The 26,513-nt window shown below is 45.7% G+C and overlaps 1 protein-coding gene across 1 annotated transcript in view; it reads right to left on the bottom strand.

Annotated features, from left to right (window-relative positions):
- TMPRSS5 (transmembrane serine protease 5) overlaps window positions 1-26,513 on the bottom strand; it is a gene marked incomplete at both ends in the record, with an annotated part of 33,546 nt that overhangs the window by 4,764 nt on the left and 2,269 nt on the right. The window contains 9 exon segments of the mRNA XM_082844055.1: window positions 23-185; window positions 859-902; window positions 2,409-2,522; window positions 2,861-2,996; window positions 4,109-4,231; window positions 4,722-4,820; window positions 5,198-5,321; window positions 8,743-8,748; window positions 8,752-8,804. Coding sequence (XP_082700181.1) covers window positions 23-185; window positions 859-902; window positions 2,409-2,522; window positions 2,861-2,996; window positions 4,109-4,231; window positions 4,722-4,820; window positions 5,198-5,321; window positions 8,743-8,748; window positions 8,752-8,804 — 862 coding nt within the window.

Here is a 26,513-nt window from a genome sequence, read left to right as displayed (position 1 = left end):
CCACGGCAGCCCCCAGCCTTGCCTGTGCACACAGTGCGCCGCGGTCACCACCCAGTGCGGGGCCAGCACGGAGCCCCCGCATGTGTGCCGGGCACCCAGGGCCACGCTGGCCTGCCAGGGCCAGCGCCCGGGAGCCACCGCCTGCCCGCCCACTATCTGGGAAGCCAGGGGCCTGGTCCCACATTCTGCAAACAGACAAGCACGGGTGAGATGGAAAGAACGCGGGGTGGGTGTCAGCACTGTGCTGACTGTCGAGGCCTGTGGTGCAGCGTGGACGGCTCCCGTTTATCATTCCTGGCCCTAAGCATGGGGCGGGAAGCTGGAAAGGTTGCTTACACATCCGCCTGCCCCACCAGGCGGTGCGCTCGCTGAGAGCAGGGGTGAGGCCTGCACCATCTATGGAGCCCCAGGATCTAAGAAGACGCCTGTCCCATAGGAGGGGTCAAATGGTGGCATGTAGACAGACGCGTGGAAGGACAGATGAAGAGATGGCTAGACGACCGGGAAGGCGGGTGAAAGGCACTCTGCAAACTGTCTCTCACTTGGCCCCTCTTCCCCACCATCCTTAGTCTCCAGAAGCTGCTGTTTCCCCTTTCCCCAGAGGCCAGGGAACGTCGGAGGCCAGGGCGGGGAGTGAGGCAAGGAGGTCACTGGTGGCTGGTGGCGAATGGGACAGAGGTGTAGACGGGGCTCTGTTTGGGCAGAACTCTGTCTGCAAGACGGGGCCCTGCAGGCAGGTGGGCAAGGACCCCTACCCCAGACCCAGCTGAGCTTCCCAGTGGGGATGGCCCACCCTGAGGGCACGGGAGAGATGCCCTCCTCCCACCGCCTCCTTCCCGGACCCAGGACAGGACTCACCAGAGCATCTGAGGGAAACCATTTGACCAGAAGTACAGCTGTCCCTGCAAAACAGAGGCAGTGCCAGCAGGAAGCTGGGTGGGGCCCACCCCAGGCTGCACACCCACCCGAGGGCCTGGGGGAGGGGGTTGTTGTTGGGGGAAGCAGTGGGGGCCTCTCTGTAGCCACAGCCACCTGCTTCCTGACCCCACCCAAGCCCCCAGGCCCCTGCTTGTAGCAAGTCTCTGGGACAGCAGCTGTGCTCTGCCCAGTCGTCCCCGGCACACAGGACTTCGTAGTCCTCCAGTTGGATCTGGGCAGGACCCAAAGTTACAAATGGAGCGTTCGTGAATGTGAAAATCTGGCTGTTCCCACTAAGGCCCGTGAGTAATGTGTACTCAGCGGATGAGTGGGTAAGAGAGTGAGTGAATGGACTCAGTTCTTCGCCCTGTGCTGCGGCCTCAGATGACTCCACTCTCTCCCAAGCTCTTCGCCCGGCCCTGTGTACTCATATGCCTGCTCTCCTCTTTCCCCTCCTTTTACTTAGCGTGGTAACTCCTGGGAGTTCCCTGGCGGTCCAGGGGTTAGGACTAGACGCTTTCACTGCTGCGGGCCCAGGTTCAGCCCCTGGTTGGGGAGCTAAGATCCCACAAGCCACATAGTGTGGCCTAATATAAATAAATACAATTTAAAAACACACTGTTAAAAAGGAAAAAACATCAACTCCTTTTGGAGCAAAGCCCTCTTTCTTGACTTCTCTCTTGCCCCCAGCATCCTAATGCCTGGATTCTACTAGTTTCCCAAATCCACGGCCCCCCGGCTCTCCTGGCAGAGTCAGTCCCACTCCTACTTCCCTTTGTCCATCAAGGTATCTAAGACAGGGACCCCACGTTCCCCTGATCGGCCCACAGGGGACAGGAGCTGGACAGGAGGGTTCTGAGATTCAGGCGGGAACAGTGGTGAAGGGGTGAGAAGGCTTTAGAGCAGGGACAGGAGGAGGCTGCTGGAAAGCTGGAGGCCACCCAGGCAGGGGGAAAACCCGCTCAGCTTGCACCCACCCCCAGGATTTGGGGAAGGGGCCATCCCAGAGCCCTCTCTTCTCTGGAGGGTCTCCAGGTTCCAGACAGTTAACCGTCTCTCTCCTGAGATAGCAGAATTATCCACATAAAGTGTGGCAGGGGGCAGAGGGACTAGTTTGGAGACAGGAACCTTGTTTCAAGACTTGGTTTAGCTGCTTATCAGTTCTGTGACCTTGCACAAGGCCCTTTACTTCATTGAGTCTCAGTTTCCCCACCTGTAAAATGGGAATAGGAGTACCATTTCAAATCCTCTGACAATAACACCCAATCCTGCCGTTCTGGTGAGGGCCAAATAAGATGATGTATGTGAAACTTTGGTGGGCGGGGCTCCTGTGAGCTGAGTCAGCAGTTTCTAATTGGGAAATATCCCTCTTTGTTGTCCTGTCTTATACCTCCAGTGTCCTCGCCACCAGGCTCTCATGATAGGAATACTTTTGCTGCATTGTTCACCAGGAAGTGAGGGGCATCACTCAGCCCCCTGAGAAGCCCTACCTGGGCTGCCACACCTCCTCCGGGAAGCCTCCCAGTCTAGGAGAGAGCTGAGCAAACTGCCTGGAGCTGTTGAGCCTGATGTCAGACAGGTTCACTGCCTTGTGGTCTGTGAGTCTTGGCAGGAGAAGGGAATAAAACGGGAGGAAATCAGCTTTAAACTGACGATCAGCGCGAGAGATGGGGGTTAAGTATAACCGGAATGTGATACTATACCAGTGTAGTGACTGAACAAGACTTTGACAATGACCTCTTCTGGGATTTATATTTGTTAAAAATCAAGGATGTTCAAAGGAGAGAAACAGACTGGGGCACCATCATGCCCAGAGGCCAGGAGATGACCAAAATGACCTCCTGAGTACTTTGATGGTGACAGACAGATAGAGGTCTTCAATGCTCCTCCCCCACCCACCAGCTCTCCACCCTCCCCAGGCCCCACTTCTGGCCCCAGCTACCTGAGATGCCCAAGGCTCCGGCAGATCCGTACCCCCAGGGCAGAACTCCAGCCCTCATGGCAGACCAGGAGCCAGTCTGGCCGGGCCCTCACCTGCACTTCCAGCAAGAAGTCCTCGGTGTTTATTCTGAAAGACACTGAAACCACAGCATGAAAGCCACATCCCACCTGCTGCGGGATGGAGGGGCGGCATGGGCGGGGCGAGCCAGACCTGGCCACCATGGGACCTAAAGAGGCCTTCACGATAGCATCTGGGTCACCCCATATCAAGCTCCCTGTTCCCCAGGGAGCCAGCCGGTTCCGAGAGCAAAATAACCCCTCTTTGCGCAGCCTTTTAGGTTTGTGTTTTAACCAAGTGCTTTTAAACGTGCTCCATCACTAAGTGTCACAGCAACCCTGTGGGGTGAGAATTCCCATCCTCCACATTCTGCAGAGGGAAGTAAGGCACGGAGGTTAAGCGACCCATCCTAGGTCACAGGATCTGCAAGTCATGGATCCAGGTCTTCTGATTTCAAATCTCATGACAATACTAGTGATGGTTCCTGTTCGTTGAGCATCTGCTTTTTCCACGCTCTGTGCTAAGCCCTTTTATTTTATGCTCTTATTATGCTTCCAACTTCATGCGGTAACTATTTTCATCTCCACTTCATGGAGAAGGAAACGGAAGCTCAAAGCAGTAATGGAACCAAAGGCGCACACAGCTAGCGAAAGCAGGCTCCAAGCTGACCCCAGCTAACCTCTGTAACTGATTCTACCCGCAGCCTTAGCAGCACCGTATCTGCTGACCCTCAACTCTTACCTGGAGGCGAGGGGACAAGGTTTGGGTGCGGGATGCGGAGACAATGTGGCGAGACGTTCCCAGCCCTCTGTGTGTTCTTTGCCCTGGACCCAGACCCTTGCCGGCCCCGCGCTGGCCCCCCACACACACCTGGCTTCTCTTCCCCACACTGCAGCCTCACGCTGCCCAAAGGGCGAGTCGCCATCTCTCCTGGCAGCCTGGGCTCTTGGCCATGCCCCCACTAGAGACCAAGACCGTCCCCCAGGAGTGCTGAAAGCCCTAAATCAGAGATCAGCTCTACAAGGCTGGGCCGTGGCTCCACCCTCACAGTACGGGAAACACAGGTGGGTGGCAGCAAACTCGTGGCCCTTCAGTTTGGTCCTCTTGCCCCCAGCCAGAAGGGAGGATCCCACAGCTGTGCAGGGGTCCGGGGCCCAGGTGGGAGTCTTGCGACCTTGGGGCGCAGCCCACCTGCTCTGGGAAGCGAGGGGAGCAGGGCTTCCTCACCGCTGGCCTCCGAGCAGTTTAAGCTCATATCCTCATCCTGCAGGGTCCCGGGAACAGGCTGAGGGGCAGCCGGCCACAGATACAGCGCTTCAGAGGACAAAGACAAGGAGAGGCTGGGGGAAGGAAGGGACTCCCCTAGGAGGGGGCCAAGGAGCAGAGCAAGGGACCTGCAGCAGAGGGAGGCAAAGGCAGCCTCGGGGGGGCTCCTCACCACCCTGCCCGAGGCAGGCCCCCCGCAGCGTGCAGAAGAGAGCCATTGCGCTCTCAATGTCTCTGTCTCTGTCTCTGTCTCTCCCTCTGACTGGGAAAGATCTCTTGGAGAAGTTTGACAAGGGCCTCCCTGGATCATCCACTCGAGCACATTTCTCACTGTAGGACTGAAATGTTCTTTACGGAGAGCCCGAGTCCCTCCTGCTGGCCCTTCACCCCGTTTCTACGTGCTGTGTACTCAGACTAGATGGAAAAGACGCTCATCCCACCTGCCTTGAACACCTGCTCAGCATCTGCTCCACTCTCCCAGCATCCCCCAGATCCTGTTCGTTGCCCCTCCCCTGCCACGGAAGGTCCCAGCACTGACCTAGAAGCCAGGAGCCAATGCTTGCACCAGCCAGCAACGCCAGGGCTCCGAACGCCGCCCAGCCGCACCGCCCTGTGCACCAGCGCCCTGCCCAAGAGACTGTGGGGGAGGAGGGCATCTGGGGACCCTGCCTCCGCCTGCCAGCCGCACCTCACCCCGACGCACCACCCCGGGACCAGGCAGCCACCGACTCGCAGCGGTAGTTTGCCCCACTGCACCTGCCCGCCTCCCCCTGCCCCATCATCCTGGGGTGGGTAGGGGGCAGAGGTCTGATCACTGGCGCCTCGGAGCCCACTCAAGCCCCCAAGTGGGAAACAGCAAAAGCAGGTCTGGGATAAATAGTGAGACAGCCTCTCACTATCAGTCATTTAAGGCGGACCTGGGAAGATCTGGGGGAAAAGAATCTGCAGGATGTAGGAAGATTGTCCCTTCACTGCCCCCACCCCGTCATTCCCCGATGGCCCAGTCTGGCCTACTGGGTTGCTGCTGGGCCTCGGGCCTCCGCAGTGGGTCTCCTGGCTCTGCTCTGAAGATCCAGGATCCTGGACTCTCCTCTGCATACTGAGCCTCCATGGGGGCTTGGCCATCCAGCATCAGGCTCTGGGGAAATAGCTGTCAGTCACTCACCAAGGAGAGAAATCACCACCGACCACAAGAAGTCCCCACTCTCTAACTCCAGCCGGGCCCTCGTTGCCACTTGTGAGCAATTTTTCATCTTGGGGACTCGACGTGTGTTCCCATAGATGCCCCTCGGGCCTCCCTGCTCTCCTGGAGCCCCTAGCCCCACCCACCTTTCTCTCACACAGCCAGTAAGTGTCAGAGCAGAGACCTGAGCCCAGATCGGGCCAACTCCAGCGCCCGCACTCTTCACCACCCCCTTGGAAGTGGTGACATGGTGGCATGGAAGACATCCACTGAATCCCTGAACATCCCTCCTCAGATCCTAAGATCCCATCCTTCCTCATTCCCTCCTATCTTGGAGGAAAAACTGCCCCTCCCCTACGAACCATGCATTCATTCACCCAGTAAATAGTATTCAGCCCAAGTGGACAGTGCACGGTGGGGGATACTGTAAGTTCAAGGTAAATTAACATGGACCTCCACAACCACCACCTCAAAGAACCTACCTGTGAGTCCTGAAGATAAGTCATTAAACAAAGCAGCACAGGTTCAGTGACAGAAGAGAAGTTCAGTTTAACTAACATTGGAATTCCAAAGGAGAGCTTACTTCTTGTTGGGGAGATCAAGAAAGGCTTCCTGGAAGAGGCAGCCTCTGAGACATGCCCTCATAGATGAATAGGGTTTGAACTGACATATATGGTCATTGGGTGTTCCAGGAAAAAGGTGTTGAGGAGGCAAAGGAATGGGAGTAAGAAAGCATAGAGTGGGGTAGGTCAGACATTTGCCTAAAATTCATGTGCCATGAAGAAGAGTAATGGAAAGTAAGATCTCGGCAAAAACACTGGACCAGCAGTTCAAAGCTAAGTCTACATACAGCCTACTATATGAACTTGGTAACTCATCAGCCCTCCAAATTTCAACTTTCTCCTTTATGAAAAAAGACTGATAACCCCTGCTGCCCATTGAGTAGTCTCCCCCATCTAGCTTTGTCTCCATTCCTTCTCCATGCCAGAGAAATCTTTCTAAAATGCAAACATTAGCAAGTTAACACCGTCTTTAGAGTATCTAATGATCTTTGTAGCCTTCAGGGTAAATCCAAATCTCCCTTGCATAGCTCACAGCATCCTCTGTGATCTCGCCCCTCCTCGCCTCTCCATCCTCACCTGGCAGCACTAACTCCTCCACGGCGTAACTCAGGGTGATACTAACACACATGCCCGTCCTCAGCGTCCTCACACACTCACACCACGGAGGCATGGCACCTGCTGTCCCCTTCCCCGCAGACTGACTCCTATGACCTTGCAAGATTCGGCTTAAGCGTCATTTTTCCAGGAAGCTTCCTTCAACCCAGGTAGCACCTATTGTGACCCTCTATTATGCTCATTTACTTCTCTCTCTCTCTCCTTCCTCTCTGGTCTAGGCATCCCAGAGTCTAGCTCAAGGCCTAGAACAAAGTGGGAATTCAGTTAATGCACACTGAATAAAAGGAAGGAAGGAAGCAAGGAGGGGAGGGAGGGAGGGAGGGAGGAAGAAAACAGATTATGTGGCTGAAAGGGTTTGATAAAGTACAACACAAATATTAAGTATAATAAATAATGTATTAATAAGAAATACATATAAACTATGGGTCCTTTCTTTAATGAACTTATAATCCAGTAAAGTAGAAAGAGTCCCTTAAAGTTGAAGTAAGTCCCGTCTCCCCTGCAGACCACCTTCCCCTGTCAACACAGCCTGGTCTAGAGAGAATTCCAGAGCGTGCTCAGCCTTTCTTCCTGTCTCAGTATCAACGGAGCCTGGCGTGAAGTTCAGCCTCTGAACAAACTGGCCTCACCTTGGGAGCTGCCCCACCTCAACACTCACCTGTCCAAGGCCATGTGGTAGCCTGCAAAAATGGTCTTTAATGGTACAGGACTTCTTCGTGCTTTTTTTGAGGAGGAGTTCATGTAATAATGATTTGCTAAGTGCTGCCTACAGGCAAAGTACCTGGCTAGGCATATGGGGGACAAGAGTGGGAAATAAAAGCCACACCCGGGGCAAATCAAACCAGGAGGTCGACCACACGGGTCCCCTCTAGAGCCCCCTCTCCTCTGCACCAGAGCTGCCAGAGGAGACTCCTTCCAAGAGCCTAGAATTCCAAGGGTGGGGTCAGGGGTGGGAGTAGAAAGAAAGAGAGGGCAGAGCAGGGTATGGCCTTACCATGTGGGTCCGTGGCGCCAATGCAAAACCTCAAGGTCTGCTAGGTAACGTTCTGCTCCTGTTCTGGGATCAGCGTTGGTTAAATAGCCCGGCCAGCTTGGATAGAAGATGAGGGCTCCCTAGCTCACACATGGCTTCTCCCTTCACCGTCCTCCACACACACACACACACACACACACCAGAGAGACAATGAACTCTGCTCAGAAACCGTGAATAGATCCCTTGTTGCAGGAAAGGGAGTCAAGGGCTAGCCTGGGCTGGGCAGCCCCAGCCCCTCCCATCAGCTAACTGGAAGCTTAGAAGCCGAGAAAAAGGTTAGGAGGGGGAGGGGAAGCCAGCTACTGTTGCTTAGCAACAAGATCCCTTGTGCCAAAAAGTGTGCCCCATGCATGCTGGCACAATCCCCCCACTTCCTGCTGACAGGGCTGTATTCAAGAGACTGATATTAGCATTTGTTCAAATGTTTGAGTCCTCTGGACGATAACCCAGTTCTGTGTGGGTTGGCTTTTCCAGCAGTCTGGGGCTATCACCATGTTGAAACTGGGATGTTGATGAGGGATCTCTGTGACCTGTCTCCTCAGGGCTGCACCGCTCACTCCAATGCCAGGGAAATGGGGCCTCTCCACCCCACTGCCCTGGGGACCATTTCCTATAGGAGACCTCAGTGCTATGTTGCTTCAAAGCACAAGGTGGCCCAGCTGAGCCCGGGATGGGCTGAACACACCTGGGAGCCATATCTCTTTAGTCAAGGAGGAAGAAGAGGTCCCAAGGAAGGGAAAGACTGATGTGGCTCTCCTTCCTCCAAATGCCTCTCATAGATCACTCAGATGAGACAGTTAAGAACAGGGGCTTTAGAGTCAGGCCTTCATCCAACCCCAGTTCTGCCACTTCCCTTACTCAGCCTTACCTGTAAAGTTATGATAATATTACCTACCTCATAGGGTTTATGCTAGAATTAAATGAGCTATTGAATATAAAATTCTTAGCTTTATAGCTAGTATCTAGCACAGACTCTATTCAGTAAATATTAGCTGCTATTATTATTAATGATTACTGTTGAACCTCACTCACAATGAAGGGACAGAGGTCAGCTATGAGTCATAGAAGCAGGAGGAGAACATGGTGGCTGGAGCTGAGAAGCTCTTGGCTAAGTGCTGAGGTCTCCTAGGACAATACTCTTCAGCCTACAAATCTGTATACTTACGGTGTGTCATGAACTAGCCTGGGCATGGGGAATGAATAAGTCACAGGCTAGGAGCTTGCAGGCTGGGAGGAGAGACAGGAACAGATATAAAGAACTGTTGTTTTTTGTTTTTTGTTCTGTAAAAAGTGAAATAACAGAAGCTTGAACACAGAGGTATAGGAGAATAAAGGAATAGCTGACTCCTTTGCTCAGAGGACCCAGAGAAGCCTTCACAATGGAGGAGACATTTGAGCTCAGTTTTGAGAAATGAGAAGGCAATCACATAGAAGGGCATTTCAAATATAGTGCAGAGATGTCAGTGAAAATGGGCAAAGTCCCCCCCAAATTGTCTCCTCCATAGCAACGAGAAAACTGCAAAAAATTTGTCAGAATTAACTTTTTTAGAACTCTGGAAATTAACCAAAGGCTTATAACAATATGGGAAGAGTTAATCAGAGAAAAATGACAGACCACAGCTAACATCATACTCAATGGTGTAAAGCTATAAACTTTTCCTTGAAGATAAGGAACAAGGCAAGGATGCCCACTATTGCCAATTTTATTCAACATAATATTGGAAGTCAAGTCAAGTTAAACTGGGCAAGCAAAAAAATAATTAAAGGCATCCAACTTGGAAAGGAAGAAGTAAAAACTGTCATTATTTGAAGATGACATGATATTATATCTAGAAAGCTCTAAAGATTCCATCAAAAAGCTGTTAAAATAAATGAATTCAGTAAAGTTTCAGGATACAAAATCAATAAACAAAAATCTGTTGTGTTTCCATAGACTAATAGCTATCAGAAGGAGAAATTAGGAAAATGATCCCATTTACAATTGCATCAAAAAGAATAAAATGCCTAGGAATAAATTTAACCAAGGAGGTGAAAGACCTGTACACTGAAAACCATAAGACATTGATACAAGAAATTGTAGAAGACACAAATAAATGGAAAGATATTTTGTGCTCATGGATAGGAAGAATTAACATTGTTAAAATGTCCATACTACCCAAAGCAATCTACAGAGTCAACACAATCCCTATCAAAATTCCAATGGTATTTTTCACAGAAATAGAGCAAACAATCCTAAAATTTGTACAGAACTACAAAACACTCTCAAATAATCAAAGCAATCTTCAGAAAGAAGAACGAAACTGGATTTCAAACTATATTACAAAGCTATAGTAATCAAAATAGTATAGCACTGGCATAAAAACAGACACATAGATCAGTGGAACGGAATAGAGAGCCCAGCAATAAACCCATGGTTGATTCATTTGTGATAAAGGAGGCAAGAATATAAAATGAGGAAGGGTAGTCTCTTCAATAAATAGTGTTGGGAAAATTGAACAGCTACATGTAAAAGAATGAAACCAGACCTTTATCTTATACCATACAGGAAAATCAACTCAAAATTTATTATAGACTTATATTTAAGACATGATACTGTAAAACTCCTAGAAGAAAACACAGGGAGTGAGCTCCTTGACACTGGTCTTGGCAATGATTTTTTGGATTTGACACCAAAAGTAAAGGCAACAAAAATAAACAAGTGGGACTACAGAAAATTAAAAGGCTCTGCACAGCAAAAGAAACCATCAATAAAATGAAAAGGCAACATGTAGAATGGGAGAAAAATTTGAAAATCATATATTTAATAGGAGGTTAATGTGCAAAATATACAAGAACTCATACAACTCAATGGCCAAGAAAAAAAAAATCCAATTTTAAAGTGGGAAGAGGATCTGAATAGGCATTTTTCCAAAGAAGACATATAGATGGCCAACAGGTACATGAAAATGTGTTCCACATCACTAATCATCAGGGAACTACAAATCAAAACCACAATAAGATATTACCTCACACCTGTTAGAATGGCAGGCATCAAAAAGACAAGAGATAACAAGTGTTGGCGAGGATGTGGAGAAAATGAAACACTTGTGCACTGTTGGCAGAAATGCAAATTGGTGCAGCCACTATGGAAAACGGTATGGAGGTTTCTCAAAAAATTGAAAATAGAACTACCGTATGATCCAGCAGTCCTGCTTTTGGTTATATACCCAAAGGAAATGAAAACAGGATATGGAAGACATGTCTGCACTCCCATGTTCATTGCAGCATTAGTCACAGTAACCAAGATGTGGAGAAACCTGTGTCCATCAATGGATGAATGGATACTGAAGATGTGGTCTATATATACAATGGAATATTACTCAGCCATGAGAAAGAAGGAAATCCTGACATTTGCAAAAACAGGAATGGACCTTGAGGGCATTACGCTAAGCGACATAAGCCAGACAGAGAAAGACAAACACTGCATGGTATCGCTTACATGTGGGATCTAAATAAAAAGTCAAACTCACAGAAACAGAGTAGAAAAGTGATTCCAGTCTGGGGGTGGGAGAAATAGGGAGAGTTTAGTAAAAGTGTACAAAATTTCTGTTATACGATGAATAAGGTCTGAGCATCTTATTCCTCTTATAATTAATGTAAGTTATATCATGGATGACTATAGCTTATAACAATGTAATATATAACTGAAATTGGCTGAGACAATAGAAATTAAATGTTCTCACCAAAAATGAAAAGGTAAATATATGAGGTGATAGATGTATTAATGAACTAGATGGAAGATACAGATAGCAAATCATAGGTACACTTTAAATATCTTACAATTTTATTGGACAATTATACCTTAATAAGACATTTTTTAAAAGAGTGATTCTATATTAAACTGAGGTTAGCCTCTTCCTGGCTGTTGTCTCTGCCTGGCTGTCCAAGAAGTCTCTCTTCTTTATCTCTCTGATACTCCTTCCATCCAAGATGAGCCATTCTGGGTTGCCCTGGCCATTTCCCTGGTTTGGACAGAATATCCACCTCTAGAGTGAGGTAGCAGGAGCCTAGGGTTCGAAATTTAAGGAGGCCCTCACTAGCAAATGGACTGTCAGCCCTTGATTACCTTAAGAGTGATGCCGTCTTAAATCATGTGCCCTAGTGTGCCTTATCGGAAACCAGCTGAAGCAGAACCCCTCTGTGTTCTTCCCCTGGTAATTCAGATGCAGTCTCACATTAGTCCTGTCCCTGCTCCCTGGCCTCCTCCCCACTGATACTCCCTGACTCCCCAGTACTGCCTCTACGGATGAGCCTCGACTCCTGAGCCTTGAGACCCTTGCTTTTTCTCCTTCTTCAGCCACTACTCTCAAAAACAACAAGGGCCATTTGCAACTGCCCTTCAGCTGTGCTCTGACACCTCCAGACAGATAACACTGTGATCTTTCTCCTCCACCCAAATGGAAAGACCCAAGTGCAAGTTATACAGAATTCTCAGACCTATAAAATTCTCTTTTTCTTTAACATCTTTATTGGAGTATAATTGCTTTACAATGGTGTGTTAGTTTCTGCTTTATAACAAAGTGAATCAGTTATACGTATACATATGTTCCCATATCTCTTCCCTCTTGTATCTCCCTCCCTCCCACCCTCCCTATCCCACCCTTCTAGGTGGTCACAAAGCACGGAGCTGATCTCCCTGTGCTATGCGGCTGCTTCCCACTAGCTATCTATTTTACGTTTGGTAGTGTATATATGTCCATGCCACTCTTTTACTTTGTCACAGCTTATCCTTTCCCCTCCCCATATCCTCAAGTCCCTTCTCTAGTAGTTCTGTGTCTTTATTCCCATCTTACCCCTAGGTTCTTCATGACCTTTTTTTTTTTCTTAGATTCCATATATATGTGTTAGTATACGGTATTTGTTTTTCTCTTTCTGACTTACTTCACTCTGTATGACAGACTCTAGGTCCATCCACCTCATTACAAATATCTCAATTTCGTTTCTTTTTATGGCTGAGTAATATTCCATTATATATATGTGCCACATCTTTATCCATTCATCTGTCGATGGACACTTAGGTTGCTTCCATGTCCTGGCTATTGTAAATAGAGCTGCAATGAACATTTTGGTACATGACTCTTTTTGAATTATGGTTTTCTCAAGGTATATGCCCAGTAGTGGGATTGCTGGGTCGTATGGTAGTTCTATTTTTAGGTTTTTAAGGAACCTCCATACTGTTCTCCATAGTGGCTGTATCAATTTACATTCCCACCAACAGTGCAAGAGGGTTCCCTTTTCTCCACACGCTCAACCGCATTTATTGTTTCTAGATTTTTTGATGATGGCCATTCTGATTGGTGTGAGGTGATACCTCATTGTAGTTTTGATCTGCATTTCTCTAATGATTAATGATGCTGAGCATTCTTTCATGTGTTTCTTGCCAATCTGTATATCTTCTTTGGAGAAATGTCTATTTAGGTCTTCTGCCCATTTTTGGATTGGGTTGTCTGTTTCTTTGTTATTGAGCTGCATGAGCTGCTTGTAAATCTTGGAGCTTAATCCTTTCTCAGTTGCTTCATTTGAAAATATTTTCTCCCATTCTGAGGGTTGTCTTTTGGTCTTGTGTATGGTTTCCTTTGCTGTGCAAAAGCTTTTAAGTTTCAGTAGGTCCCATTTGTTTATTTTTGTTTTTATTTCCATTTCTCTAGGAGGTGGGTCAAAAAGGATTTTGCTGTGATTAATGTCATAGAGTGTTCTTCCTATGTTTTCCTCTACGAGTTTTATAGTGTTTGGCCTTACATTTAGGTCTTTAATCTATTTTGAGTTTATTTTTGTGTATGGTGTTAGGGAGTGTTCTAATTTCATATTTTTACATGTAGTTGTCCAGTTTTCCCATCACCACTTATTGAAGAGGCTGTCTTTTCTCCACTGTATATTCTTGCCTCCTTTATCAAAGATAAGGTGACCCTATGTGTATGGGTTTATCTCTGGGCTTTCTATCCTGTTCCATTGATCTATCTTTCTGTTTTTGTGCCAGTACCATACTGTCTTGATTACTGTAGCTTTGTAGTATAGTCTGAAGTCGGGGAGCCTGATTCCTCCAGCTCTATTTTTCGTTCTCAAGATTGCTTTGGCTATTTGGGGTCTTTTGTGTTTCCATACAAATTGTGAAATTTTTTGTTCTAGTTCTGTGAAAAATGCCAGTGGTAGTTTGATAGGGGTTGCATTGCCCACTCTCACCACTATTATTCAACATAGTTTTGGAAGTTTTAGCCACAGCAATCAGAGAAGAAAAAGAAATAAAAGGAATCCAAATAGGAAAAGAAGAAGTAAAGCTGTAACTGTTTGCAGATGACATGATACTCTACATAGAGAATCCTAAAGATGCTACCAGAAAACTACTAGAGCTAATCAATGAATCTGGTAAAGTAGCAGGATACAAAATTAATGCACAGAAATCTCTGGCATTCCTAGGCACTAATGATGAAAAATCTGAAAGTGAAATTAAGAAAACACTCCCATTTACCATTGCAACAAAAAGAATAAAATATCTAGGAATAAACCTACCTAAGGAGACAAAAGACCTGTATGCAGAAAATTATGACACTGATGAAAGAAATTAAAGATGATACAAACAGATGGAGAGATATACCATGTTCTTGGATTGGAAGAATCAAATTGTGAAAATGACTCTATAAAGTTCTTTTAAAGAGACCACTGAATCTACCATCTCTCCTATCAGAGGAGAAAACTGATGCTCTGAAAGGTGAACAAGCCACAGCATATTGGAGGCCATCCAAGCCCAAGTCTCCTGACACCTGATCCAGGGTCTTCCCCACTCCCATACATGCCCCACAAGCCACTTTTTCACTAAGCAGGCAGGCTTAGAGAGAAGAAATTCCGCCTGTGGACCACAGCTCCAGCCAGTGCCTATGGAGTTCCATCGTGATCATGATCTCCCCTTCGTGTCTGCCGGTGAATGACAGCTTCAATCCTTGTTTGTGGATTTAAGCCTGCCCGTGATCTTCTCTGACTGCCTCCCATACGGTTTTCAGACTTGCTTAAACAGCCTCCGTAATCACTCTCTCTTTATCTTCTGGAGAGGGAAATGTTAGTGCTCCAGGTGGAAAGCATGCATGATGTAAGATGCAGTCTAGAGATTCTGGAACACTCTGTACATCCCCCTCAGTGCCATCCTACTCCCTTCTTTGGCTTTGTCTACCAACAATACATCCCCCATCTTCATCCAGTCTATCTGTAGCATGTATGCACGGTACCCCTGGATCCCCTCAAACAGCCCCCACCTCCTTCAAGTTCAGTTTGGGTCATCCCACTGAGGTTAGTTCAAGCCACAGACCTTCTAATGCCATCCCACAGCCTAATGAGGCCCAGGCACATACCCTTTCCATCCAGCCCTCTGGAGAGTGGTCTTCTCAATGAAGAAATGAATGACTCCTAAGTCTAATAAGAGGGAAGCTTTAATGAGTGAAAATTGGGAAAATGCTAGATCCAGTTACCTTATACCAGACCATTACTGCATATCGATAAGCAGTGAAGAAACCCCAAGTGTCTGTTGCCATATTGCTTGCTTTGGATACAAAGAAATGGATAAAAGTGTATTTAGAAGGAAAAGAAATCTCTGTGGTCTCATATGGTAATCAGCTGCTTACTCATTAGCATACTGTCTCTGAGCACTCTCTTCTGTCTTGTTATTCTGACTGAAGTCTAGAATGGGGATGCCCAAGGAAGTGTGGAGGGCAGCCCCTCAGAAGGGTCCTAAAGGGCCTGGAGGTGACACATACTCAGTCTTCTCCCCTCACTGCCCCCTTCCCTCTCCAGCAAGACCCCACTGGCAAGAAGTTTGAATTTTTCTTGGCAAGTAGAAATCTGGAATATCTTGGGCTCATCTTTGCCTGCTCCCAACTCCTCACCTTCCATCAGTCATTCAAACTGGTCATCTCTCAAATCTACCCCTCTCCCAGACCCACAGCCCCCTGCATGACCAGCCACCAGGATCTTCCCCAGAATGACTGTAACAGCCACCCAGTTGATCTCCTGCCTCCAGTCTATTCCATTCTAATCAGTCTGTACCTTTACTTCTTTTCAGCCAATCCAGATGCTCAAGTATCAGTATGGAAGGATAAACTAAATGAAAATGGACCCTTCTTTTTTCTACCGTGCTGCCAAAGTAACATCTCCTAGAGCAAGTCTAAATAGATGAAAAACCTTCCATGGCTCCCCAAGCTCCCATGATAAAAGCATTCATTCATTTACTCATTCATTAATTCAGCAAGTGTTTGTTGGTCCTACCAAGTGCCAGGCACTGTTCTAGATTCTGGAGTTACATTAATGAATGAGTCAGGCAGAGCCCCTGCCCTCAAGGAATTTATAGTCTAGCTCCGTCAAGCCAACAATTAGAGTGCAGTCTCTGATGCGGAAGAACAGCGTGTGGTGGGAGCACCTAACTTGCACCCAGGGTGTCCTTAGCATGGCACTGAGGGTTCTTTCCAAGTTTACCCAACATGCTTTTCTAGCCTCATCTTTTTCCTCCCCTTAAGCCAATCACTAGTCCTTCTTAGACTAAACCACAGCACCTGTGTTCATGCTGTCCCCTATTCCTGAAATACCCTTCCCCCTTTTACTAATTAATTATTTTAGTCCATCAGTCAGCCAATGTATATTTATTGAGAATGTACTATGTGCCAGGCACTGTGCAAACACCAAAGATGCAATGCTGAGCAAAACCAGACACGATCCCTGCCTGGTTGGAGTTTGCCAGTTAGTGGGAGGAGACCCACATGAATCAAAGGACCACAGAAAGTGCACAGTTACAGCTCTGAAGAAGTGCTATGAGAGGTACAAGGTGCTAATGAGAGCATGTAACAGACGTATGACTGAGTCTGAAGACTCAGCAAAGACTTCTCCAAGGAAGGGGCGATTGGGCTGGGATCTGGGGGTGGCGAGAGGGCTCCAAGCAAAGGCAACAGGCAAAATCCCTGTGGCAGGAGAGAGTGAGGTGCCCTCAAGGGACTGAAAGAAGCCAGAGTGGGTGAGTGAAGAGAAGAGATGAGCAGAGGCTGGAGCGGTGGGTAGGCCAGATTAGGCAGAGCCTTTAGAGCCAAGGTAAAGATCGGTCCTTATCCCCAGAGCAATGGCAATCATTTTTAAAAAGCAGCCCAGGGACATGATCAGCTTGCCACCATCCTTTAAGACCCAAGTCAGATGTCCCTCTACCTTCCCAACACCCCAGACAGTCCCCACCCTGGATCGCCCCTCTAGCAGCCCATGCACCACGTGCACGTGACATGTGAGGGTTACTCAGTGGCAAGTCCTCAACATCAGGGACCCTGTCCTCTTCATCGTTGTCCTCACAGCTGCACACGTGTCTAGCACATGGTAAGTACTCAGTAAAGACTTGTTGCGGCAATCAACCAATCAACATGTGTAGCTGCCAATTTTATTTCCTCCCCTCCACCGTCCTGCCCAGCCAGGAAGGTTCTACCCGACTGCCTTAGTTCAGACTCCTATGATCCCTCGCCTCCTAAGCAATCTCCCTGCCTCCCTTCTTTCCCCCTCACAATCCATCCTCCAAGTGGCTACCAGGTTTCCTTCCTAAACAAAGGTCAGACCAGACCACTCTGCTCCTTGCATAAGCCTTCACTGACTCCCCATTGCCTGCAGGATCAAATTCAAATTCTTTAGGCTAACTATTCAATGCACTTCATGATCTAATCTCGAACTAATCTTTCGGGCCTCATGTTTCATTGCATCCTTCCTTCCCTGGATCCTATATTCCAACTACAATCAAAATCCTAGAATACTCCTTAAGCAGACCTCCACTCCCACCCCCATGTCTCTGCGTAGGCTGTGCTTCCCTCATGTTTTCATAATTGGAAAACTGCTGGTGCTTTAAGATAAGCTCAACTGCTAACCTATCACAAAGCTTCTCCTCTCATCCCCCAAATCCAAAATTAATGGCTTCTTTTTTGTATAAATATAGTTATTCCTAGCACCAGGCCCAGTAACAAAAAGGTCATCACAGTCCCATTCTGTCCCTGCTCTGCACTCTCCCTCATCAGCCACTAAGGCAGCCCTGAAGAGTGGGAAGGACAGGAAAGCAGCTCTCTCTCCCCATGTGGGATCCTGCATTCCTAGGAGGGAAGAGAAACAAAGCCACCCTTGTTCAAATCTTCAGACAAAAAAAAAATGACCCAACCCATATTCTAGGAAATGATTTCGAAGTCTACAAAGAACCATCCATTGTTTCTGAACGATTTCTCAAGCTCAGAAATAAAATACCAAGTTTGTAATTTACACACTATAAATAAAAGTGACACACCCAAATTGCTCATTTTGTTTAGCAAAGACTTCTTTTTCACTTTGTTTAAAAGCCATTAAAAAAAAAAGCCATTTACTTTGGGAGCTGTTCAAATTTATATCTGAAGACCTAAACTAAACCGAAATGCTCAGCTGAATATGGACTGTGAGAAGAATTCCCCACATGGTGAGTCAGTGCTGTCACTCTTGGACACAAAGGGCATTTTTCATCTGCTTTAATTAAGACACAAAGGAGTAGCAAAAAATATCAATTATGTGGTTGATTAAAAGTACTTTCCTAAACATCTGCTCCAGGTCAGCAATAACTAACACTTTAAATCAATGTTTAATGACTGACATGACTGTAAAATCTCGTGCAGAGAAAATAAGTCACTCTCTCCATGTGCAACTTTCTTTGATACCCACTTTGGCACCCACTGGTCTTTTCTTCTCCAAGACTGGCTTTCATCAATTATCCAAAGCCCATCAATGGCTGACTGCATGCAATGGGGGTGGGGCGCTGAGTAAAGTTCTCTGCTCTCTTGGAATTCACAGTCCAACGCAGACACGCACATGCAGAACAGAGTCAACAAAATGGCCCCAGTAATATGTCATATTGTACATCTGCAAAATCAGATTTTTCTTTGTTTTTACATCATCGTGTGTGGAGACAGCTCCTTTGAAGTTTATTTTGTTTACATGACCACACTGGGAGGTAAGCTAAGAAGGGACTTCTATCTCCATTTTTTTTGTTGTTATATTTTTAAGTAATTTTTATTGGAGTATAGTTGATTTACAACGTTGTGTTAGTTTCTACTATACAGCAAAGTGAATCAGCTATCTGTATACATATATCCCCCCCTTCTTTGGTTTTCCTTCCCGTTTGGGTCACCACAGAGCATCGAGTAGAGTTCCTTGCACTATACAGTATGTTCTCATTAGTTATCTATTTTATACATAGTGTCAATAATGTATATATGTCAATCCCAATCTCCCAATTCATCTCCCCTACTTTCCCCCTTGGTATCCATATCTTTGTTCTCTATGTCTGTGTCTCTATTTCTGCTTTGCTAATAAGATCATCTATACCATTTTTCTAGATTCCTCATATATGCGTTAATATACGATATTTGTTTTTCTTTTTCTGACTTACTTCACTCTGTATGACAGTCTCTAGGTCCATCCACGTCTCTACAAATGACCCAATTTCGTTCCTTTTTATGGCTGAGTAATATTCCATTGTATATATGTGACACATCTTCTTTAGACATTCATCTGTCGATGGATACTTAGGTTGCTTCCATGTCCTGGCTATTGTAAATAGTGCTGCAGTGAACATTGTGGTACATGACTCTTTTTGAATTATGATTTTCTCAGGGTATATGCCCAGTAGTGGGATTGCTGGGTCATATGGTAATTCTATTTTCAGTTTTTTAAGGAAACTCCATACTGTTCTCTATAGTATCTGCATCAATTTACATTCCCACCAACAGTGCAAGAAGGTTCCCTTTTCTCCAAACCCTCTCCAGCATTTATTGTTCGTAGATTTTTTTGATTATGGCCATTCTGACCATTTCAAGGTCACGCTGGTGGGCCAAGTGACGGGGGCAACAGGTAAGCCAGAATCTTATGACTTTAGATCCAGAGCTCTCTCCCCCCTCTCCAGGGCTGCCTCCCACAGACCTGGAAAGACCACAGAGAGACTGACAACATCAGTGCCCTTGGAGTAAGAGGCAGGTCTAGGGCTGGGGTTTAGGTGGGGGAGACAGGAAGAGGCTTGAAGAACTTGGCCAGCTTGGACAGGCAGGGTGGAAGCAGCTGACAAATCCAGTTGAAGGGGATTTTCAGAAACCTTTTAAATTATGGAAGAGAACGGACTTGCTATGTGGCAAGATGAGGAAAGAGGCAGATGAAAATGCAGGGCCTTGACTTTGACTGTGGTTCCCGTATACTTTTAAAAGATACATCCAGGGTAGGAAATTCCAAATGCCAGTTCATCTTCCCTCTCTTTTCCTGCCAGAACAGGAGCGAAGTTCTTAGGGCTTGGAGCTGCATCAGGGATGCCTGGGATCAACAACGAGCTCTGCCAGTCTCATCTCTGTTCTCTGCCAGTTCATGAGCCAGAGTTATGAAGCAGCTGTCCCACTAGCTTGGCTAATTAAATTAGAGCCCACTGAATGCTTTATTGACCTCAAGCTCACTCCAGTGAGCAGGCCCACTTGGAAGGTGACGATGTTCATGGCTGTTGGTTAACAGATTAAATAGAATGGTCACAGACAATAAAGAGTGATAGGAAAAGTCACCTCACTGTAAACAAAGCATCTAAAATGCAGCAGCTATAGTGTGACCTGTAGGTGATTTATCTGATGTTATGGGTTGAATTGTACACCCCCCCCCACAAATAAAAATACTTCAAATGTTGAAATCCTAACCCCAGTGCCTCAGACCGTGACCTTATTTGGAGACAGTGTCTTTATACAGGTAACCAAGTTAAAATAAGGTCATTAGGATGGGCCCTGATCCAATATGACTGGTGTCCGTAAAAGTGGGGGAATCTTGGACAGAGGGAAGACAATATGAGAGACATGGAGAGAAGATGGCCAAGGAGAGAGACCTGGAACAGATCTTTCCCTCAAAGCCCTCAGAAGGTAGCAATTCTGCCAACACCTTGATTTTAGATTTCTTGCCTCCAGAACTATGAGATGATACATTTCTGTTATTTAAGCCACCAAATTTCTGGTGCTTTGTTATAGCAGCCCTCACCAACTAATATATCTGGGGACATATGAGAGCCAGAAAGACCTCTGGGTGAGAAGGAAGTTGCATGAGAACAATGAAAAGAACATCAGCTCTGGAATCAAACAAACTCGTGTTGGAACCCTGACTTTGTATTACCCACTGTGTGTCCTTGGGCATGACACTTAACCTCTCTGTGCCTTGATTCCTCATCTGTAAAATCAGGACAGTAGTATCTTTCTCAAAGGAGTGTTCTTAGGATTAAATGTGAAAACGTAGTCTTTGGCCTCTACAGATCTAGGTCACACATGGCCCCTCAGCAACTAGGTGCAGCCACCAGCATAAATCATGACCAGCTAACAACAAAGATGATAATGGATGTGAGTCACTTGTATAAAATAACTACAAAGTGGACCAGAGCCTGATATCACCACACCCTCTATGGGATTCTGTGAACATTATGATGAATGCTTCCCTTCTCTGTTTTTTCTGCCCCACTATATTTATCACACACTTGCTCTTTCTCCCTCTCTCTCTGACTGGAGACTTCATATTTATGCTCAGAAGTCCCTCTCCTTCTCTTCTCCTGCCAGACTTGGGCCAGAGGAGAGAGTTCATTCAGCAGCCCCCAGGGCCTGCCTCTCACCACTTCACTCTTGAGCTCACTCCTGCAGACAGCCAATAGATTTTGAGAAAAAGAATGCATTTTGATTTGCCTTTTCGGTTGCCTGGTTTTAGAAAAAATAAAAAGCTTGTTACTTAAACCCTTCCACCTCCACCCCAAAATAATAATCATCATAACAAAACCAAATAGAAAACAACTTCCAGTAACAATAAGGTCATATATTAGTAAAGCCCTATTTGTCCAGATTTCTTGGGAGATTGGCTGTTTTGGTTAACTGCCCATTCTATTTAAAAGTTATCCTGGAGAGGGCAGACAGCAGAAACAAGAAGAACTACAATCCTGCAGCCTGTGGAATAAAAACCACATTCACAGAAAGATAGACAAGATGAAAAGGCAGAGGGCTATGTACCAGATGAAGGGACAAGATAAACCCCCAAAAAACAACTAAATGAAGTGGAGATAGGCAACCTTCCAGAAAAAGAATTCAGAATGATAGTGAAGATGATGCAGGACCTCGGAAAAAGAATGGAGGCAAAGATCGAGAAGATGCAAGAAATGTTTAACAAAGACCTAGAAGAATTAAAGAACAAACAAACAGAGATGAACAATACAATAACTGAAATGAAAATTACACTAGAAGGAATCAATAGCAGAATAACTGAGGCAGAAGAATGGATAAGTGACCTGGAAGACAGAATGGTGGAATTCACTGCTGCTGAACAGAATAAAGAAAAAAGAATGAAAAGAAATGTAGACAGCCTAAGAGACCTCTGGGACAACATTAAACACAACAACATTCACATTATAGGGGTCCCAGAAGGAGAAGAGAGAGAGAAAGGACCAGAGAAAATATTTGAAGAGATTATAGTCAGAAACTTCCCTAACATAGGAAAGAAAATAGCCACCCAAGTACAGGAAGCACAGAGAGTCCCATACAGGATAAACCCAAGGAGAAACATGCCAAGACGCATAGTAATCAAATTGGTAAAAATAAAGACAAAGAAAAATTATTAAAAGCAGCAAGGGAAAAACAACAAATAACATACAAGGGAACTCCCATAAGGTTAACAGCTGATGTCTCAGCAGAAACTCTACAAGTCAGAAGGGAGTGGCATGATATACTTAAAGTGATGAAAGGGAAGAACCTACGACCAAGATTACTCTACCCGCCAAGGATCTCATTCAGATTTGATGGACAGATCAAAAGCTGTACAGACAAGCAAAAGCTAAGAGAATTCAGCACCACCAAACCAGCTCTGCAACAAATGCTAAAGAAACTTCTCTAAGTGGGAAACACAAAAGAAGAAAAGGACCAACAAAAACAAACCCAAAACAATTAAGAAAATAGTCATAGGAACATACATATTGATAATTACCTTAAATGTAAATGGATTAAATGCTCCAACCAGTTAGTGCTGAAGAGTCCTGATAACAAGAACTGTATCTCCAGGTGGTATAAATTCTAAGCAAACAGGCTTTTATACATGTACAAAAATACAAATATCCACACACAGCCAAGGGAAGAAGCTCTCCTGGGACCAAACTCAAACATTTCCAATGTTAGAGATCTCATGGGCTCCTTACAAGGACACTCCAGCTCATGTCACAAAGATGCCCCACTTCTCTCTTCATTTGGGCCACATTGTCACACATTGTGTGGGGCTGAATTCAAACCAATCCATAATTATTGATTAAGTTTACTCTGTCCAAGAAAAGCATTCGACACCATTCCTACCCTCAAAAAGCTGCAATTTAGTTAGAGAACCACGTACATAATTAAACTCTAAATTGAGTGCACTGAGCTTGAAGCGCTAAACACTACAGTTAACATGTTAACACAGATCATTCATCTGTGCCAGGCCCTATGCTATGTGTTTTACGTAAATTATGTCACAGAACTAAGTAAATGTGGACTTGGATATGAATCCCAGGTCTGTGTGACTCCACAGCCCACGCTGGCTCTTCACCCCCCAACCCTGCCTCCTCTGTCCTTCCTCTTATCCAAGTCTCGGTCGACCAGCTGGCTGCCACAAAGATCCTCCAAACGATCAGAGCTCTTCCTTCCCTTCCCTTTTCATCCCCACATACTCACCCATAGCTCTTACTACTCTTTTCCCGGAAAAGCAAAACAAAAAAGCAGAGAAACAAGATTAGGGGCTTCTCAGGAGCCCCTTTCTTATACTGTGAAGCAAACTCCAAGGGGAAATATACTTCAGTGCAAATCAAAAAAGGTTTTTACTGTTTTTGCTTCATGGAAGAATAACATTACTTTCTTAATGAGACCGTGACTTTATAAAAAAGTTAGTTGTCATATAGGTCTGCTTCTCCTCTAAATGAGCTACCCTTTGCTTCTTACTGATTTGCGGGCAGAAATTAACAAAAAACAAAACCAGAAAGATTTCATTGAGTTCTCAGGGAATCTCAAGTTCAATTCTCATAGGTTAATAAAGTGAATGCTAAACAACCAGGCACTTGGAGTAAAGAGAAACAGAAAATTAGAAATAATACTCCACATGCACGCACCATGGCACCACCCAGCCAGATGGAAGAGGTGGCTGATATTTTTTTTTTAATAAATAAGGGGTTGACACAGGGATATAGGGGATTTCAGCTTTCCATAAGTCTACTAGAGGTCCCACTCTGCTAAAAACCAGAATGTCCCATGAGTTTTTTAATTGCCTTGCTAATAATCGCTTTTCAGAAAGCCAAAGAAGCAAAGAGGGGAACTTTTAATCCAAAACATCAGTTAGAGAATGACTGTAAATTTCACAACAGGCGAGGAAGAAATGATTTGGCCTAGGCACAGGCCCTGGCTTTAGGAAAGCATATTTCAAAGAGCACCAAAAAATGCCAGAAATAATCTCACGGCCACAGACTCTAAAAGAAAGACATCATCTAGCACTTATATGTGGAATCTAAAAATATAATACAAATCAACTTATTTACAAAACAGAAACAAACTCACAGACGTAGAAAACAAACATACGGTTACCAAAGAGGAAAAGGGAAGGGGAGGGATTAAATTAGGAGTATGGGATTAATAGGTACACACCACTATATGTAAAACAGATAAACAACAGGGATTTACTGTATAGCACAGGGAACTAAATTAAATATCTTATAATAACCCATAATGGAAAAGAATCTGAAGCTGTACACCTGAAACAAACACAATATTGTATATCAACTAGAGCTTAATAAATAAAATAAAAATAAAAAGACATCATACTATACGGGCTTCCTTGGTGGCGTAGTGGTTGAGAGTCCGCCTGCCGATGCAGGGGACACGGGTTCGTGCCGCGGTCCGGGAAGATCCCACATGCCGCGGAGCGGCTGGACCCGTGAGCCATGGCCACTGAGCCTGCGCGTCCGGAGCCTGTGCTCCGCAACGGGAGAGGGCACAACAGTGAGAGGCCCGTGTACCGCAAAAAAAAAAAAAAAAAAAAAAAAAAAAGACATCATACTATGAATGAAAGAGGAGGGGTGTATTTCAAAACTGAAAATCTGACTGTATAATAAATATGGCAACACAATTAAAAAAACAGGAGTGTGGCTGCAAATGAAAACGAGTGATGGGTTCAACAAAAACAGGCCCTTCATAAGCAAAAATATAAGAATGGCCTGGACATGAAAAAATAGTGTCAGGAAGATCAAAGCCCAGAATATGATGAAGTTTATGAAAAACATGATCTCAAGGAATTTAGGGGCACAGGGAAAGAGGATGGTCAGTGAAAGAAAAGGAACAAAAAGGATTTGGCTATACTCGAAGTTGATAATGTGATGTTAAAAAAATGACACAAAGAGAACTGAACAACTCAAACACTATTTTGCTTCCCTGTTCCTATCAAGGAGAATAATCTTCCACCCGGAAAGGCTGGAACAAACATTTGAGAGGAAAATGAAAGCTAAGATAGGTGAAAAGATAGAAAAAGAAAACCTGGATTTTAAATGAGTTCACAGTTCTACACTCAGGGGAATTATATCTCATGGGACTTAGAAACTTCAGATGTAATCACAAATCCAAGTTACATAGTCCTTGAGATGAGCAAGTGGCCCGGTTTTCCAAAAGGGGGCAAAAGACCTACTGCTACTTCAGACCAATGCGATTAACGTTAATATTACAAAAGAAAAGATTACTAAATTGATAGAGGGTGAACAAGAAGTCCTAATTTTTTAGTTTTGAATAATAATAATGTAGATATGGATATGGCAAACAAACTAGAGTATGCATTTAGGGACAGAACTTAGTACAGAAATTAAGTGAAATTTATAACGAAGTTAACCTGACATACTTAATGCTATGCATAATTTTTATCATGCTGCATGGTAATCAAGCATAAATGGAGCCTTTCATGCACATGAAAATAATTAATATTCTTTTGAGGCAGCATTTTTAAAGTCAGAGAGTGGGGTTGGGAGACAGAAGCCAGCCAGCAGCTGCTCCACTCCCGACGCCACTCCACCCAGGCACCCCTTAGGGAAGGCGGTTGCTCTGCCTTAAACCAAGGCAGTCCCAGACTCCAGCCAACACCCAATAGCTGGAGCTGGGTTGCCATGTCTACTGGGATTCTCTGTGGGAGGAACCCAGGAGAATCTGATTCTAAGGGGGCAGGAGATATCCTTTCTGATGAAATAATCAGTAAGAGGAATCCTTTCCTGGGCAACTTTTTTTTTTTTTTTTTTTTAAAGAAGATGTTGGGGGTAGTAGTTTAGTAATTTATTTATTTTTGCTGTGTTGGGTCTTCGTTTCTGTGTGAGGGCTTTCTCTAGTTGCGGCGAGCGGGGGCCACTCTTCATCGCGGTGCGCGGGCCTCTGACTATCGCAGCCTCTCTTGTTGCGGAGCACAGGCTCCAGACGCGCAGGCTCAGTAGTTGTGGCTCACGGGCCTAGTTGCTCTGCGGCATGTGGGATCCCCCCAGACCAGGGCTCGAACCCGTGTCCCCTGCATTGGCAGGCAGATTCTCAACCACTGCGCCACCAGGGAAGCCCCCTGGGCAACTTATGAACACCCAGAAACCATGGGATTGGGTTAGCTGGAGCAAGTGGCTGAGCAGAGGGAAGGAGGATGCAAAGGGGAAGTGGTAGTGAGTCAGCTGTCAACTGCATTTAAGATGTTTGTTATTTGATACCCAGTGTTCAGGGGATGGGAGTGGAGTGGATACAGGCTGAGCCTGAGTGGGGAACTGAGGTTGGGGAAAAAGGGAGGGAGGCGGGCAGCTACAGGACAACTCCTGCCGGCAGAGGAGAGGGGGGATGACAGGGGCTGAAAGAGAGATGG

Source organism: Leucopleurus acutus (assembly GCF_964270905.1).
Source record: "Leucopleurus acutus genome assembly, chromosome: 8".
Classification (NCBI taxonomy): Eukaryota; Metazoa; Chordata; class Mammalia; order Artiodactyla; family Delphinidae; genus Leucopleurus; species Leucopleurus acutus.
The sequence above is the reverse complement of the archived record's forward strand: the minus strand, read 5'-3'. Positions and strand labels throughout refer to the sequence as shown.